The 18,051-nt window shown below is 47.1% G+C and overlaps 1 protein-coding gene across 1 annotated transcript in view; it reads left to right on the top strand.

Annotated features, from left to right (window-relative positions):
- Positions 1-18,051, top strand: part of LOC110508256 (microtubule cross-linking factor 1-like) — a 123,674-nt gene that overhangs the window by 65,073 nt on the left and 40,550 nt on the right. Inside the window, exon 9 of the mRNA XM_090226013.1 lies at positions 16,903-17,136. Within this exon, the coding sequence (XP_090082139.1) occupies positions 16,903-17,136 (234 nt within the window). The remainder of the gene's footprint in view (positions 1-16,902; positions 17,137-18,051) is intronic.

Genomic DNA, 18,051 nt, shown 5'->3' with positions numbered 1-18,051 from the left:
AATTTCGCTCCAGTAGGGCTCACTTCACGAGCCCAGGGCATGCCCGGCCCAGCATGCATTTGTAGTCTACTTGTGTGTTGCTTTAGCTACTGTCATGGAAATTCGCTAAATATTTTCATAAAGAAATGTATTAAACACTAAATCAAGGTGACTTATAAGGATGAAGAGAGGAGGTGCAGTGATGTAGTGTAAAGAATCTGAAATCATGACTAGGTGCACATGCTAACAGAAAGGAAACGAGGTGGGTACGCTAGTTAAGTGTGTCATTGTAGAAAAGTACATATAAACAGAAACAAAAATCAGATCTCTTAAAAGTTTCATTCATTTTCATTCGATTATCTTCTACAATCCTACAATAGGATGTCAGTTATTTTACCTCAAATCCTTTAGGCCTACCTACAGAAAAAAAAGAGAAAAAAACAAATCCCTGCCTAGCATCCCTGCCTAGCCTGGCATCCCCAATGGCTCTGCAAACGTGGAGAGGGCCTGAAGCCACAGACTCTGGCCAAACCTGTGTTTCTAAAAATGTATTTAAAGGCAAAGGATTTTTTGATTTCATAAAAAAATAAACGTGACACGTGACCCCCTCCCTGACGTGTGGCCGCAGGACGCTGACCAAAATCAAAATCAAAAATCAAATGTATTTATTTATTTATAAAGCCCTTCGTACATCAGCTGATATCTCAAAGTGCTGTACAGAAACCCAGCCTAAAACCCCAAACAGCAAGCAATGCAGGTGTAGAAGCACGTTGGCTAGGAAAAACTCCCTAGAAAGGCCGAAACCTAGGAAGAAACGTAGAGAGGAACCAGGCTCTGAGGGGTGGCCAGTCCTCTTCTGGCTGTGCTGGATGGAGATTATAACAGAACATGGCCAAGATGTTCAAATGTTCATAAATGACCAGCATGGTCAAATAATAATAATCACAGGCAGAACAGTTGAAACTGGAGCAGCAGCACGGCCAGGTGGACTGGGGACAGCAAGGAGTCATCATGCCAAGTAGTCCTGAGGCATGGTCCTCGGGCTCAGGTCCTCCGAGAGAGAGAAAGAAAGAGAGAATTAGAGAGAGCATACTTAAATTCACACAGGACACCAGATAAGACAGGAGAAGTACTCCAGATATAACAAACGGACCCTAGTCCCCCGACACATAAACTACTGCAGCATAAATACTGGAGGCTGAGACAGGAGGGGTCAGGAGACACTGTGGCCACATCCAATGATACCCCCGGACAGGGCCAAACAGGAAGGGTATAACCCCACCCACTTTTGCCAAAGCACAGCCCCCACACCACTAGACGGATATCTTCAACCACCAACTTACCATCCTGAGACAAGGCCGAGTATAGCCCACAAAGATCTCACCCACGGCACAACCCAAGTGGGGGTGCCAACCCAAAATGACGATCCCGGGGATCCGGAGCGGACCGGTAAATTCTGAGGCGCGGTAAACCTGTCAGTCCGGCTGAGACGCGGGAGTATGGCAACCTAGAGCGCCGGAGAGAGAGCAAATGTGACGGTACCCCCTCCCCGGCTTGTTCGGCTCCAGCCGCAGGACACCAACCAAAGGGATGACCCCGGGGAACATGAGCGGACCGGTCACCCCTGCTGATGCGCGGGAACCTGTCGCCGGCTGGGGCAGGGGAGCTTGACGAGCCGATGGGAGCCTGGCGATCCGGCTTAGGAATGAGAGCCTGACGAGCCAGTGGAAGCAGGGGAGCCTGGCAATCTGTCTGAAGCATGAGAGCCTGACAAACCGGCGGAGGCAGAAGAGCCTGGCGATCTGTCTGAGGCATGAGAGCCTGTAGCGGCTCCCGGACCCGACGTCATTCTCACAGATTTTTTTTTTTTAACACTCCCTGATGCTTTCCTTAGGTGAGGCATTATTCTGTAATGATGAGTGTTTTAATAAATAAACACAACTAAATACAAAATATGAAACACGAACAACACACAGACATGAAACTGAAACAGAAAACAATAACGCCTGGGGAAGGAACCAAAGGAAGAGACATATATATAGGGAAGGAACCACAGGGAGAGACATATATAGGGAAGGAACCAAAGGGAGTGACATATATAGAGAAGGAACCAAAGGGAGTGACATATATAAGGAAGGAACCAAAGGGAGAGACATATATATAGGGAAGGAACCACAGGGAGAGACATATATAGGGAAGGAACCAAAGGGAGTGACATATATAGAGAAGGAACCAAAGGGAGGGACATATATAGGGAAGGAACCAAAGGGAGTGACATATATAGGGAAGGAACCAAAGGGAGAGACATATATAGGGAAGGAACCAAAGGGAGGGACATATATAGAGAAGGAACCAAAGGGAGAGACATATATAGGGAAGGAGTGACATATATATAGGGAAGGTAATCAGGGAAGTGATGGAGTCCCGGGGAGTCTGATGACGCGAAGGTGACGGTGTAACGGTGGTGACAGGTGTGTGCCCTAACGAGCACCCTGGTGACCTAGAGGCCGGAGACATAATACAACAAAATGATGTTTAAATGCTGAGCGCTTTTTTGTCCCTACCAGCCTATTGTGTCGCAATGGCAATGCTTTACACTGTATTTCTTTGCAGGCTATAGCCTTGAAATAAAATAGCCTAAATAATTATTTTTAGGCTCCCTGTCTGTCTCCTGACCTATTTAGAGTGTTCAACAAATCAACATGTTTTGTTATCAGATGTTATTGCGGGTGTAGTGAAATGCTTGTGTTCCTACCTCCAACAGTGCTGTAATATTTAACAATTCACAACAATGCACACAAATCTAAAATAATTAAAATTAAGAAATATATCAATATTAGGACGATCAATGTCGGAGTGGCATTTACTAAAATAGAATACAGTCTATACATATGAGATGAGTAAAACAGTATGTAAACATTATTAAGGCAACTAGTGTTCCATTATTAAAATGACCAGTGATTCCACATCTATGTACATAGGGCAGTAGCCTCTAATGTGCTAGTGATGGCTATTTAACAGTTTGATGGCCTTGAGATAGAAGCTGTTTTTTAGTCTCTCGGTCCCAGCTTTGATGCACCTGTACTGACATCGCCTTCTGGATGATAGCGGGGTGAACAGGCAGTGGCTCGGGTGGTTGATATCCTTTATGATATTTGTGACTTTGGATGCTGTAGGTGTCCTGGTGGGCAGGTAGTTTGCCCCCGGTAATGCATTGGGCCCACTGGAGAGCCATGTGGTTGTGAGTTGCCGTACCAGGCGCTGATGCAGCCTAGCAGGATGCTCTCAATTGGGCATGTGTAAAAGTTTGTGAGGATTTTAGGTGCCAAGACCAATTTCTACAGCCTCCTGAGGTTGAAGAGGCATTGTAGCGCCTTCTTCACCACACTGTCTGTGTGGGTGGACCATTTCATATCGTCAGTGATGTGTACACCGAGGAACTTGAAGCTTTCGATCTTCTCCTCTGCGGTCCCGTCGATGTGGATAGGGGCGTGCTCCCTCTGCTGTCTCCTGAAGTCCACAATCAGCTCTTTCATTTTATTGATGTTGAGGGAGAGGTTATTTTCCTGGCACCACTCTGCCTCCTCTCTGTAGGCTGTCTCGTCATTGTTGGTAATCAGGCTTACTACTGTTGTGTCGTCTGAAAACTCCATGATTGAGTTGGAGGAAGGTGTGGCCACGCAGTCATGGGTGAACAGAGAGTACAGGAGGGGGCTGAGCACACACCCTTGTGGGGCCCCTGTGTTGAGGATCAGCGTAGTGGCTGTGTTTCCTACCTTCACCACCTGGGGTTGGTCCGTCAGGAAGTCCAGGACCCAGTTGCACAGGGTGGGGTTCAGACCCAGGGCCCCGATCTTAATGATGAGTTTGGAGGGTACTATGTTGAAGGCTAAGTTATAGTCAAAGAACAGCATTCTTACATAGGTATTCCTCTTCCCCAGATGGGATAGGGCAGTGTGATGCTGATTCCATCGCCTATGAATCTATTGGGGCGATATGCAAATTGAAGTGGGTCTAGAGTGTCAGGTAAGATGGAGGTGATAAGATTCTTAACTAACCTCTCAAAGCACTTCATGATGACAGAAGTGAGTGCAGGGCGATAGTCATTTAGTTCAGTTACCTTTGTTTTCTTGGGTACAGGAACAATGGTGTCCATCTTGAAGCAAATGGGGACAGCAGACTGCGGTAGGGAGAGATTGAATATGTCCGTAATCACTCCAGTCATCTGGTCTGTGCACTGCTCCGAGGACGCGGCTAGGGATGCCTTCTGGGCTGGCAGGATTGTGAGGGTTAGCACGCTTAAATGTTTAACTCACGTCGGCCTTGGAGAACGAGAGCCCTTCAGTCCTTGGTAGCGGTCCACGTTGGTGGCACTGTGTTATCTTCAAAGCGGGCGAAGAAGATGTTTAGCTTGTCAGGGAGCAAGACGTCAGTGTCCTGGACGTGGCTGGTTTGCCTTTGTAATCCGTGATTGTCTGGAGTCTTTGCCACTTACGTCTCGTGTTGAATTACAACTTCACTTTGTCTCTGTACTGACATGTTGCCTGTTTGATTGCCTTATGGAGGGCATAACTGCACTGTTTATATTCAAGCATATTCCCAGTCACCTTGCAGTGGTTAACTGTGGTGGTTCGCACTTTCAGTTGTGCTCAAATGCTGCCAACTATCCACGTTTGGGTAGGTTTTTATAGTCAGTGGGAACAACATCCACTATACACTTCCTGAGGAACTCACTCACTGTGACAGTGTATACGTCAATTTATTTAAATTTATTTCACCTTTTATTTAACCAGGTAGGCTAGTTGAGAACAAGTTCTCATTTGCAACTGCGACCTGGCCAAGATAAAGCAAAGCAGTGTGACACAGACAACAACACAGAGTTACACATGGAGTAAACAATAAAGAAGCCAATAACACAATAAACAAATCAATGACACGGTAGAAAAAAAGAAAGTCTATATACAGTGTGTGCAAAAGGCAAAAGGAGGTCGGCAATAAATAGGCCACAGGAGCGAATAGTTACAATTTAGCAGATTAACACTGGAGTGACAAATGATCAGATGGTCATGTGCAGGTAGAGATACAGGTGTGCAAAAGAGCAGAAAAGTAAATAAAATAAAAACAGTATGGGGATGAGGTAGGTTAATTCGGTGGGCTATTTACAGATGGACTATGTACAGCTGCAGCGATCGGTTAGCTGCTCAGATAGCAGATGTTTAAAGGGGACAGTATATGCGGAGAAATACATGATTCCGTAAAACAGAGTATGTTACAGTCCCTGATGTATCTCTGAAAGTAGATCCTCGCCCTGAGCTTGTCTACTTTGTAGACAAGACATTCTAGACATTCTGTTGTCTTCATACCATTCACCACCAATAGACATTCTGTTGTCTTCATACCATTCACCACCTCTACACATTCTGTTGTCTTCATACCATTCACCACCTCTAGATATTCTGTTGTCTTCGTACCATTCACCACCTCTAGACATTCTGTTGTCTTCGTACCATTCACCACCTCTACACATTCTGTTGTCTTCGTACCATTCACCACCTCTACACATTCTGTTGTCTTCATACCATTCACCACCTCTAGACATTCTGTTGTCTTCATACCATTCACCACCTCTAGACATTCTGTTGTCTGTTGTCTTCATACCATTCACCACCTCTAGACATTCTGTTGTCTTCATACCATTCACCACCTCTAGACATTCTGTTGTCTGTTGTCTTCATACCATTCACCACCTCTACACATTCTGTTGTCTGTTGTATTCATACCATTCACCACCTCTACACATTCTGTGGACTTCTTACTCCCTTCTAAACAGAACTGGTTAGTTTATATTTATATTTTGTATTTATTTATCAAACCTTTTTTTAACTTGGCAAGTCAGTTTAGAACACATTCATATTTTACAATGACGGGCCTACACCGGCTAAACCCGGGACAACACTGGGCCAATTGTGCGCCGCCCTATGGGGACTCCCAATCACGGTCGGTTGTGACACAGCCTGGAATCGAACCAGGATGTCTTTACTGTCAAGCACTGAGAAGCAGCGCCACTCAGGAGCCCATGAATTGACAGGGACCTAAAATATTTTAGCCAATTCTCTTGCTGTAATGCATTTGACTATGACTGTGCTGTATTGGGGGGGGGGGGGGGGGGGGGGGATGTTAGAACACAGTGTATTGAATGTTGTTGGACATGCGGGGGGACCAAGGTGATGCCCTCTAAACTCTGACACAGTGACCATTCTATTTTTCGCATTACATATTGTGCTTTCATCTGCACACGCAAGAGTATATTATCTCTGACTCAGCATAGTGTCATGTAGCTACAGTACATCAGATAGGTGCTTTAGCTTCCAATAACACACACACACACGGTACCATGGTGTACTGTTAAACAGATAGATGCTCCAACGCCACAGACACATGACTGCTGTTTACTCGACTCGGCATCAGATGTTGACGTATTCTCTGTTTGATAAACACGCTTTAGCTCAGCCACCGAGAGCAGAAAAGGTCATCGAGGACCTGATGGCTTATACTGTCCTAGAGAAATTGGACACTATTATGTAACGATAAACACTCTGACCAGGGACGTGGTTTCTAAATATATTGTTACAGTTGGGAGGTGGGATTTCAGTTTCCCCTCTAGCATAATCTGTGAGGTGGAGAGAGTGAATGAATGACAGGATGAATGAAAAAACAGCTTTGGTATAGTAGGATTACTGCTCTGTGTGATTTACATTTGAGGAGAAAGAGAGGAGGGCAGGGGGGAGAGAGAGAGAGGAGGGCAGGGTGGAGAGAGAGAGGAGGGCAGGGGGGGGAGAGAGAGGAGGGCAGGGGGGAGAGAGAGAGGAGGGCAGGGGGGAGAGAGAGAGGAGGGCAGGGGGGAGAGAGAGAGGAGGGCAGGGGGGAGAGAGAGAGGGAGAGCAGGGGTGAGAGAGAGAGGAGGGCAGGGGGAGAGAGAGAGAGGAGGGCAGGGGGGAGAGAGAGAGAGAGGAGGGCAGGGGGAAGAGAGAGAGGAGGGCAGGGGGGAGAGAGAGAGAGGGAAGGGGGGAGAGAGAGAGGAGGGCAGGGGGAGAGAGAGAGAGAGGAGGGCAGGGGGGAGAGAGAGAGAGAGGAGGGCAGGGGGAGAGAGAGAGAGAGGAGGGCAGGGGGAGAGAGAGAGAGAGGAGGGCAGGGGGAGAGAGAGAGGAGGGCAGGGGGGAGAGAGAGAGAGAGGAGGGCAGGGGGAGAGAGAGAGGAGGGCATGGGGGTATGAGAGAGATGGGAGGGCAGGGGGGGAGAGAGAGAGGGGAGGGCAGGGGGAGAGAGAGAGGAGGGCAGGGGGGAGAGAGAGAGGAGGGCAGGGGGGGAGAGAGAGGAGGGCAGGGGGAGAGAGAGAGAGGAGGGCAGGGGGAGGGGGAGAGAGAGAGAGAGGAGGGCATGGGGAGAGAGAGAGAGAGGAGGGCAGGGGGGAGAGAGAGAGAGAGAGAGAGGAGGGCATGGGGGTATGAGAGAGAGGGGAGGGCAGGGGGAGAGAGAGAGAGGAGGGCAGGGGGGGGAGAGAGAGAGAGGAGGGCAGGGGGGGAGAGAGAGGAGGGCAGGGGGAGAGAGAGAGAGGAGGGCAGGGGGGAGAGAGAGGAGGACAGGGGGAGAGAGAGAGAGAGGAGGGCATGGGGGATAGAGAGAGGGGAGAGAGAGAGAGGAGGGCAGGGGGGTATGAGAGAGAGAGGAGGGCAGGGGGGGAGAGAGAGGAGGGCAGGGGGAGGGAGGGCAGAGGGGGAGAGAGAGGAGGAAAGGGGGAGAGAGAGAGAGAGAGGAGGGCATGGGGGAGAGAGAGAGAGGAGGGCAGAGGGGAGAGAGAGAGGAGGGCAGGGGGGAGAGAGAGAGGAGGGCAGGGGGGAGAGAGAGAGGAGGGCAGGGGGGAGAGAGAGAGAGGAGGTCAGGGGGAGAGAGAGAGGAGGGCAGGGGGGAGAGAGAGAGGAGGGCAGGGGAGAGAGAGAGGAGGGCAGGGGTGAGAGAGAGAGGAGGGCAGGGGGGGAGAGAGAGAGGAGGGCAGGGGTGAGAGAGAGAGGAGGGCAGGGGGGAGAGAGAGAGAGAGGAGGGCAGGGGGGAGAGAGAGAGAGAGGAGGGCAGGGGAGAGAGAGAGAGAGGAGGGCAGGGGGGAGAGAGAGAGAGAGGAGGGCAGGGGGGAGAGAGAGAGAGAGGAGGGCAGGGGGGAGAGAGAGAGGAGGGCATGGGGGTATGAGAGAGATAGGAGGGCAGGTGGGGAGAGAGAGAGGGGAGGGCAGGGGGAGAGAGAGAGGAGGGCAGGGAGGGAGAGAGAGGAGGGCAGGGAGGGAGAGAGAGGAGGGCAGGGGGAGAGAGAGAGAGGAGGGCAGGGGGAGGGGGAGAGAGAGAGAGAGAGGAGGGCATGGGGAGAGAGAGAGAGGAGGGCAGGGGGGAGAGAGAGAGGAGGGCAGGGGGGAGAGAGAGAGGAGGGCATGGGGGTATGAGAGAGAGAGGAGGGCAGGGGGGGAGAGAGAGAGAGGGGAGGGCAGGGGGAGAGAGAGAGAGGAGGGCAGGGGGGTATGAGAGAGAGATGAGGGCAGGGGGGGAGAGAGAGGAGGGCAGGGGGAGAGAGAGAGAGGAGGGCAGGGGGGGAGAGAGAGGAGGACAGGGGGAGAGAGAGAGAGAGAGAGGAGGGCATGGGGGAGAGAGAGAGAGAGGAGGGCAGGGGGAGCGAGAGAGGAGGGCAGGGGGGAGAGAGAGAGGAGGGCAGGGGGGAGAGAGAGAGGAGGGCACGGGGGAGAGAGAGAGAGGAGGGCAGGGGGAGAGAGAGAGGAGGGCAGGGGGGAGAGAGAGAGGAGGGCAGGGGTGAGAGAGAGAGGAGGGCAAGGGGGAGAGAGAGAGAGGAGGGCAGGGGGAGAGAGAGAGAGGAGGGCAGGGGGGTATGAGAGAGAGAGGAGGGCAGGGGGGGAGAGAGAGGGCAGGGGGAGAGAGAGAGAGGAGGGCAGGGGGGGAGAGAGAGGAGGACAGGGGGAGAGAGAGAGAGAGAGAGGAGGGCATGGGGGAGAGAGAGAGAGGAGGGCAGGGGGAGAGAGAGAGGAGGGCAGGGGGGAGAGAGAGAGGAGGGCAGGGGGGAGAGAGAGAGAGGATGGCAGGGGGAGAGAGAGGAGGGCAGGGGGGAGAGAGAGAGGAGGGCAGGGGTGAGCGAGAGAGGAGGGCAGGGGGGAGAGAGAGAGAGAGAGGAGGGCAGGGGGGAGAGAGAGAGGAGGGCAGGGGGGAGAGAGAGAGAGAGGAGGGCAGGGGGGAGAGAGAGAGGAGGGCAGGGGAGAGAGAGAGAGAGAGGAGGGCAGGGGGGAGAGAGAGAGGAGGGCATGGGGGTGTGAGAGAGAGAGGAGGGCAGGGGGGGAGAGAGAGAGGGGAGGGCAGGGGGGGAGAGAGAGAGGGGAGGGCAGGGGGAGAGAGAGAGGAGGGCAGGGGGGAGAGAGAGAGGAGGGCAGGGGGTATGAGAGAGGGGAGGGCAGGGGGGGAGAGAGAGGAGGGCAGGGGGAGAGAGAGAGAGGAGGGCAGGGGGGAGAGAGAGGAGGGCAGGGGGAGGGGGAGAGAGAGACGAAGGCAGGGGGAGAGAGAGAGAGAGGAGGGGAGAGAGAGAGAGGAGGGCAGGGGGGAGAGAGAGGAGGGCATGGGGGTATGAGAGAGAGAGGAGGGCAGGGGGGGAGAGAGAGAGGGGAGGGCAGGGGGAGAGAGAGAGAGGAGGGCAGGGGGTATGAGAGAGAGAGGAGGGCAGGGGGGAGAGAGAGGAGGGCAGGGGGAGAGAGAGAGAGGAGGGCAGGGGGGGAGAGAGAGGAGGACAGAGGGAGAGAGAGAGGAGGGCATGGGGGAGAGAGAGAGAGGAGGGCAGGGGGAGAGAGAGAGGAGGGCAGGGGGGAGAGAGAGAGGAGGGCAGGGGGAGAGAGAGAGAGGAGGGCAGGGGGGTATGAGAGAGAGATGAGGGCAGGGGGGGAGAGAGAGGAGGGCAGGGGGAGAGAGAGAGAGGAGGGCAGGGGGGGAGAGAGAGGAGGACAGGTGGAGAGAGAGAGAGAGAGGAGGGCATGGGGGAGAGAGAGAGAGGAGGGCAGGGGGAGAGAGAGAGGAGGGCAGGGGGGAGAGAGAGAGAGGAGGGCAGGGGGGAGAGAGAGAGGAGGGCAGGGGGGAGAGAGAGAGAGGAGGGCAGGGGGGAGAGAGAGAGGAGGGCAGGGGGGAGAGAGAGAGGAGGGCAGGGGTGAGAGAGAGAGGAGGGCAGGGGGAGAGAGAGAGAGAGGAGGGCAGGGGGGAGAGAGAGAGGAGGGCATGGGGGTATGAGAGAGAGAGGAGGGCAGGGGGGGAGAGAGAGAGGGGAGGGCAGGGGGGGGAGAGAGAGAGGAGGGCAGGGGGTATGAGAGAGAGGGGAGGGCAGGGGGGGAGAGAGAGGAGGGCAGGGGGAGAGAGAGAGAGGAGGGCAGGGGGAGAGAGAGGAGGGCAGGGGGAGGGGGAGAGAGAGACGAAGGCAGGGGGAGAGAGAGAGAGAGGAGAGCAGGGGGGAGAGAGAGGAGGGCAGGGGGGAGAGAGAGGAGGGCATGGGGGTATGAGAGAGAGAGAGGAGGGCAGGGGGGGAGAGAGAGAGGGGAGGGCAGGGGGAGAGAGAGAGAGGAGGGCAGGGGGTATGAGAGAGAGAGGAGGGCAGGGGGGGAGAGAGAGGAGGGCAGGGGGAGAGAGAGAGAGGAGGGCAGGGGGGGAGAGAGAGGAGGACAGAGGGAGAGAGAGAGAGAGAGGAGGGCATGGGGGAGAGAGAGAGAGGAGGGCAGGGGGAGAGAGAGAGGAGGGCAGGGGGGAGAGAGAGAGGAGGGCAGGGGGAGAGAGAGAGAGGAGGGCAGGGGGAGAGAGAGAGAGGAGGGCAGGGGAGAGAGAGAGGAGGGCAGGGGGGAGAGAGAGAGAGGAGGGCAGGGGGGAGAGAGAGAGAGAGGAGGGCAGGGGGGAGAGAGAGAGAGAGGAGGGCAGGGGGGAGAGAGAGAGAGGGCAGGGGGGAGAGAGAGAGAGGGAAGGGGGGAGAGAGAGAGAGAGGAGGGCAGGGGGGAGAGAGAGAGAGGAGGGCAGGGGGGGAGAGAGAGAGGGGAGGGCAGGGGGAGAGAGAGAGGAGGGCAGGGGGGTATGAGAGAGAGGGGAGGGCAGGGGGGGAGAGAGAGGAGGGCAGGGAGAGAGAGAGAGGAGGGCAGGGGGGGGAGAGAGGAGGGCAGGGGGAGGGGGAGAGAGAGAGAGAGGAGGGCAGGGGGAGAGAGAGAGAGGAGGGCAGGGGGGAGAGAGAGAGAGAGAGGAGGGCAGGGTGGGAGAGAGAGAGGAGGGCATGAGGGTATGAGAGAGAGAGGAGGGGAAGGGGGGAGAGAGAGAGGGGAGGGCAGGGGGAGAACACAGTCCCATTAGAACACAGTCCCATTAGAACACAGAACACAGTCCCATTAGAACACAGAACACAGTCCCATTAGAACACAGAACACAGTCCCATTAGAACACAGAACACAGTCCCATTAGAACACAGAACACAGTCCCATTAGAACACAGAACACAGTCCCATTAGAACACAGTCCCAGTGTAATATATTATAGCTCATATCTGCTTCACATCAGTCAGTCTGAGAGTAGAAACTTAAATGAATTGGTTTTCCTGTAGGTACGTAGATAATTCTGTCATGGTTTTGTGATGACATTTACTGTACTATACAGTCTATTGGGTTAGAGAGTACTGTACTCTACAGTCTATTGGGTCACAGACGTCACTAGGGTTATGTACTGTACAGTCTATTGGGTTAGAGACGTCACTAGGGTTATGTACTGTACTCTACAGTCTATTGGGTTAGAGACGTCACTAGGGTTATGTACTCTACAGTCTATTGGGTTAGAGACGTCACTAGGGTTATGTACTCTACAGTCTATTGGGTTAGAGACGTCACTAGGGTTATGTACTGTACTCTACAGTCTATTGGGTTAGAGACTTCACTAGGGTTATGTACTGTACTCTACAGTCTATTGAGTTAGAGACGTCACTACGGTTATGTACTCTACAGTCTATTGGGTTAGAGATGTCACTAGGGTTATGTACTGTACTCTACAGTCTATTGGGTTAGAGACGTCACTAGTGTTATGTACTCTACTGTCTATTGGGTTAGAGATGTCACTAGGGTTATGTACTGTACAGTCTATTGGGTTAGTGACGTCACTAGTGTTATGTACTCTACAGTCTTGGGTTAGAGACGTCACTAGGGTTATGTACTGTACAGTCTATTGGGTTAGAGATGTCACTAGGGTTATGTACTGTACTCTACAGTCTATTGGGTTAGAGACGTCACTAGTGTTATGTACTCTACTGTCTATTGGGTTAGAGACGTCACTAGGGTTATGTACTGTACTATACAGTCTATTGGGTTAGAGACGGCACTAGGGTTATGTACTGTACTCTACAGTCTATTGGGTTAGAGACTGTAAATAATAAATATGTATGGGAGTGTACATACTGTAATTAATAAATATGTATGGGAGTGTGTGTACTGTAAATAATAAATATGTATGGGAGTGTATGTACTGTAAATAATATACATAGGGGAGTGTATGTACTGTAAATAATATACATAGGGGAGTGTACATACTGTAAATAATAAATATGTATCGGATGGTACATACTGTAAATAATAAATATGAATGGGAGTGTATGTACAGTAAATAATAAATATGTATGGGAGTGTATGTACTGTAAATAATATACATAGGGGAGTGTACATACTGTAAATAATAAATATGTATGGGATGGTACATACTGTAAATAATAAATATGAATGGGAGTGTATGTACTGTAAAGAATAAATATGTATGGGAGTGTATGTACTGTAAAGAATAAATATGTATGGGAGTGTACATACTGTAAAGAATAAATATGTATGGGAGTGTATGTACTGTAAATAATAAATATGTATGGGAGTGTATGTACTGTAAATAATATACATAGGGGAGTGTACATACTGTAAATAATAAATATGTATGGGAGTGTACATACTGTAAATAATAAATATGTATGGGAGTGTATGTACTGTAAATAATAAATATGTATGGGAGTTTATGTACTGTAAATAATATACATAGGGGAGTGTACATACTGTAAATAATAAATATGTATGGGAGTGTATGTACTGTAAATAATGCATATGTATGGGAGTGTATATACTGTAAATAATATACATAGGGGAGTGTACATACTGTAAATAATAAATATGTGTGGGAGTGTACATACTTTAAATAATAAATATGTATGGGAGTGTATATACTGTAAATAATATACATAGGGGAGTGTATATACTGTAAATAATATACATAGGGGAGTGTATATACTGTAAATAATATACATAGGGAGTGTACATACTGTAAATAATAAATATGTATGGGAGTGTACATACTGTAAATAATAAATATGTATGGGAGTGTACATACTGTAAATAATAAATATGTATCGGAGTGTATGTACTGTAAATAATATACATAGGGGAGTGTATATACTGTAAATAATAGATATTTATGGGAGTGTATGTACTGTAAATAATAAATATGTATGGGAGTGTATATACTGTAAATAATATACATAGGGGAGTGTACATACTGTAAATAATAAATATGTATGGGAGTGTACATACTGTAAATAATAAATATGTATGGGAGTGTACATACTGTAAATAATAAATATGTATGGGAGTGTATGTACTGTAAATAATATACATAGGGGAGTGTACATACTGTAAATAATAAATATTTATGGGAGTGTATGTACTGTAAATAATATACATAGGGGAGTGTACATACTGTAAAGAATATATATTTATGGGAGTGTATGTACTGTAAATAATAAATATGTATGGGAGTGTATATACTGTAAATAATATACATAGGGGAGTGTACATACTGTAAATAATAAATATGTATGGGAGTGTACATACTGTAAATAATAAATATGTATGGGAGTGTACATACTGTAAATAATAAATATGTATGGGAGTGTATGTACTGTAAATAATATACATAGGGGAGTGTACATACTGTAAATAATAAATATGTATGGGAGTGTACATACTGTAAATAATAAATATGTATGGGAGTGTACATACTGTAAATAATAAATATGTATGGGAGTGTATGTACTGTAAATAATATACATAGGGGAGTGTACATACTGTAAATAATAAATATTTATGGGAGTGTATGTACTGTAGATAATATACATAGGGGAGTGTACATACTGTAAATAATAAATATGTATGGGAGTGTACATACTGTAAATAATAAATATGTATGGGAGTGTATGTACTGTAAATAATATACATAGGGGAGTGTACATACTGTAAATAATAAATATTTATGGGAGTGTATGTACTGTAAATAATAAATATGTATGGGAGTGTATATACTGTAAATAATATACATAGGGGAGTGTACATACTGTAAATAATAAATATGTATGGGAGTGTACATACTGTAAATAATAAATATGTATGGGAGTGTACATACTGTAAATAATAAATATGTCTGGGAGTGTATGTACTGTAAATAATATACATAGGGGAGTGTACATACTGTAAATAATAAATATTTATGGGAGTGTACATACTGTAAAGAATAAATATTTTTGGGAGTGTATGTACTGTAAATAATATACATAGGGGAGTGTACATACTGTAAATAATAAATATGTATGGGATGGTACATACTGTAAATAATAAATATGAATGGGAGTGTACATACTGTAAATAATAAATATGTATGGGAGTGTACATACTGTAAATAATAAATATGTATGGGAGTGTATGTACTGTAAATAATATACATAGGGGAGTGTATATACTGTAAATAATAGATATTTATGGGAGTGTATGTACTATAAATAATAAATATGTATGGGAGTGTATATACTGTAAATAATATACATAGGGGAGTGTACATACTGTAAATAATAAATATGTATGGGAGTGTACATACTGTAAATAATACATATGTATGGGAGTGTACATACTGTAAATAATAAATATGTATGGGAGTGTATGTACTGTAAATAATATACATAGGGGAGTGTACATACTGTAAAGAATATATATTTATGGGAGTGTATGTACTGTAAATAATAAATATGTATGGGAGTGTATATACTGTAAATAATATACATAGGGGAGTGTACATACTGTAAATAATAAATATGTATGGGAGTGTACATACTGTAAATAATAAATATGTATGGGAGTGTACATACTGTAAATAATAAATATGTATGGGAGTGTATGTACTGTAAATAATAAATATGTATGGGAGTGTACATACTGTAAAGAATAGATATTTATGGGAGTGTATGTACTGTAAATAATAAATATGTATGGGAGTGTATGTACTGTAAATAATATACATAGGGGAGTGTACATACTGTAAATAATAAATATGTATGGGAGTGTACATACTGTAAATAATAAATATGTATGGGAGTGTATGTACTGTAAATAATAAATATGTATGGGAGTGTACATACTGTAAAGAATAAATATGTATGGGAGTGTACATACTGTAAATAATAAATATGTATGGGAGTGTACATACTGTAAATAATAAATATGTATGGGAGTGTATGTACTGTAAATAATATACATAGGGGAGTGTATATACTGTAAATAATAAATATTTATGGGAGTGTATGTACTGTAAATAATATACATAGGGGAGTGTACATACTGTAAAGAATAAATATGTATGGGAGTGTACATACTGTACATAATAAATATGTATGGGAGTGTACATACTGTAAAGAATAAATATTTATGGGAGTGTATGTACTGTAAATAATAAATATGTATGGGAGTGTACATACTGTAAAGAATAAATATTTATGGGAGTGTATGTACTGTAAATAATAAATATGTATGGGAGTGTATGTACTGTAAAGAATAAATATGTATGGGAGTGTACATACTGTAAATAATAAATATGTATGGGAGTGTATGTACTGTAAATAATATACATAGGGGAGTGTACATACTGTAAATAATAAATATGTATGGGAGTGTACATACTGTAAAGAATAGATATGTATGGGAGTGTATGTACTGTAAATAATAAATATGTATGGGAGTGTACATACTGTAAATAATAAATATGTATGGGAGTGTACATACTGTAAATAATATACATAGGGGAGTGTATGTACTGTAAATAATACATATGTATGGGAGTGTACATACTGTAAATAATAAATATGTATGGGAGTGTATGTACTGTAAATAATATACATAGGGGAGTGTACATACTGTAAATAATAAATATGTATGGGAGTGTATGTACTGTAAATAATATACATAGGGGAGTGTATATACTGTAAATAATAAATATTTATGGGAGTGTATGTACTGTAAATAATATACATAGGGGAGTGTACATACTGTAAAGAATAAATATGTATGGGAGTGTATGTACTGTAAATAATAAATATGTATGGGAGTGTATGTACTGTAAATAATATACATAGGGGAGTGTACATACTGTAAATAATAAATACGTATGGGCGTGTAGGCTACATACTTCAAGGCTCTGGGGCCTGGTTAAATACTTTCTTCAGGGCTCAGAATTTTTCCTGGTTAGGTCACATGGTCATGGAACTCTCCAGGATCGATGAAAAACTCTGGGACCTAGATATACAGTAGTTTTCAACTAGGGGTCATGTGGGGAAAACTCCTGACCTTAACCCCCCCCCCCTTTCCACCTCCCTACCCACAACAATGAGGAAATACTGGAGAATAACAAAATGTTCCCCTCCCTATCTCCCTACCCCACATATCACCACCACCCCTCCTCCTCTCTTCCTCTTATCACCCCTTCCCTCCCTCCCAACCTCCACTCCCTCCCTATCTCCCACCAGGATGAGGAGCGGAGGCGGCTGGATCCGCAGGGTGTGAGGCCCAGGGGGGGTCTGGATCTTACTGGCCTGCAGGCCCACGAGGCTCCCTGGGTCCAGGAAAGAACCCTACTGCAGCAGGAGGTCCGGTTGTTCAGACACAACACCATCATCTTCTATATGAAGCTACGCTGGATCCTTATGCACTGGAGGCTGGGGAAGAGGACAGAGGCAGGGGAGGAGACCGCACACGCAGAGGTGAGATGACTGGCTAGAGGTAGAGGCTGAACCCCAGGTAGTTTAGTCTGGAGGCTGGGGAATAGGACAGAGGACAGAGACAGGGGAGGAGACGGCACACTCAGAGGTGAGATGACTGGCTAGAGGTAGAGGCTGAACCCCAGGTAGTTTAGTTTGGAGGCTGGAGAAGAGGACAGAGACAGGGGAGGAGACAGCACACTCAGAGGTGAGATGACTGGCTAGAGGTAGAGGCTGAACCCCAAGTAGTTTAGTCTGGAGGCTGGAGAAGAGGACAGAGACAGGGGAGGAGACAGCACACTCAGAGGTGAGATGACTGGCTAGAGGTAGAGGCTCAGGAGCTCCAGTCCTGGTTGAGTCTTATCTGTCCACGTGCCTGCTCAGGAGCTCCTGGTTGAGTCTTATCTGTCCACGTTCCTGCTCAGGAGCTCCAGTCCTGGTTGAGCCCTATCTGTTCACGTGCCTGCTCAAGAGGGCTCCTAAGGAACAAACCAAAAGGCAGTCGATCACTTAGGAGGATTGAGCTGAGTACCTTTGGTTAGAACACGGTGACCAAACAGTGTATAACAGGCTGGCGCAAAAGCCTGCATTCCCAATAGTTCTCCAGGAGGAGGGTTGACATCTAGCTCAAAAAACTCAATCAATCATCAGCGCAGGATCGCGTCATTTGATTGGTCAACTGAGTGATTGATTGACTGACTCAGTTTGTTGGTTGGTTTGTTAGTTCAGTTCATTTACTGCTCCTCTTCCTGCTTTGTAGTTGTGTTTAATAACCTTGTTATTTCGTGTCTGTAGTTGTGTATAATAACATTGTTATTCTGTGTCTGTAGTTGTGTTTAATAACCTTGTTATTCCGTGTCTGTAGTTGTGTTTAATAACCTTGTTATTCCGTGTCTGTAGCTGTGTTTAATAACCTTG

This window comes from Oncorhynchus mykiss, chromosome 28 (assembly GCF_057628025.1).
Source record: "Oncorhynchus mykiss isolate SJ-2025 chromosome 28, ASM5762802v1, whole genome shotgun sequence".
Lineage (NCBI taxonomy): Eukaryota > Metazoa > Chordata > Actinopteri > Salmoniformes > Salmonidae > Oncorhynchus > Oncorhynchus mykiss.
The sequence above is the reverse complement of the archived record's forward strand: the minus strand, read 5'-3'. Positions and strand labels throughout refer to the sequence as shown.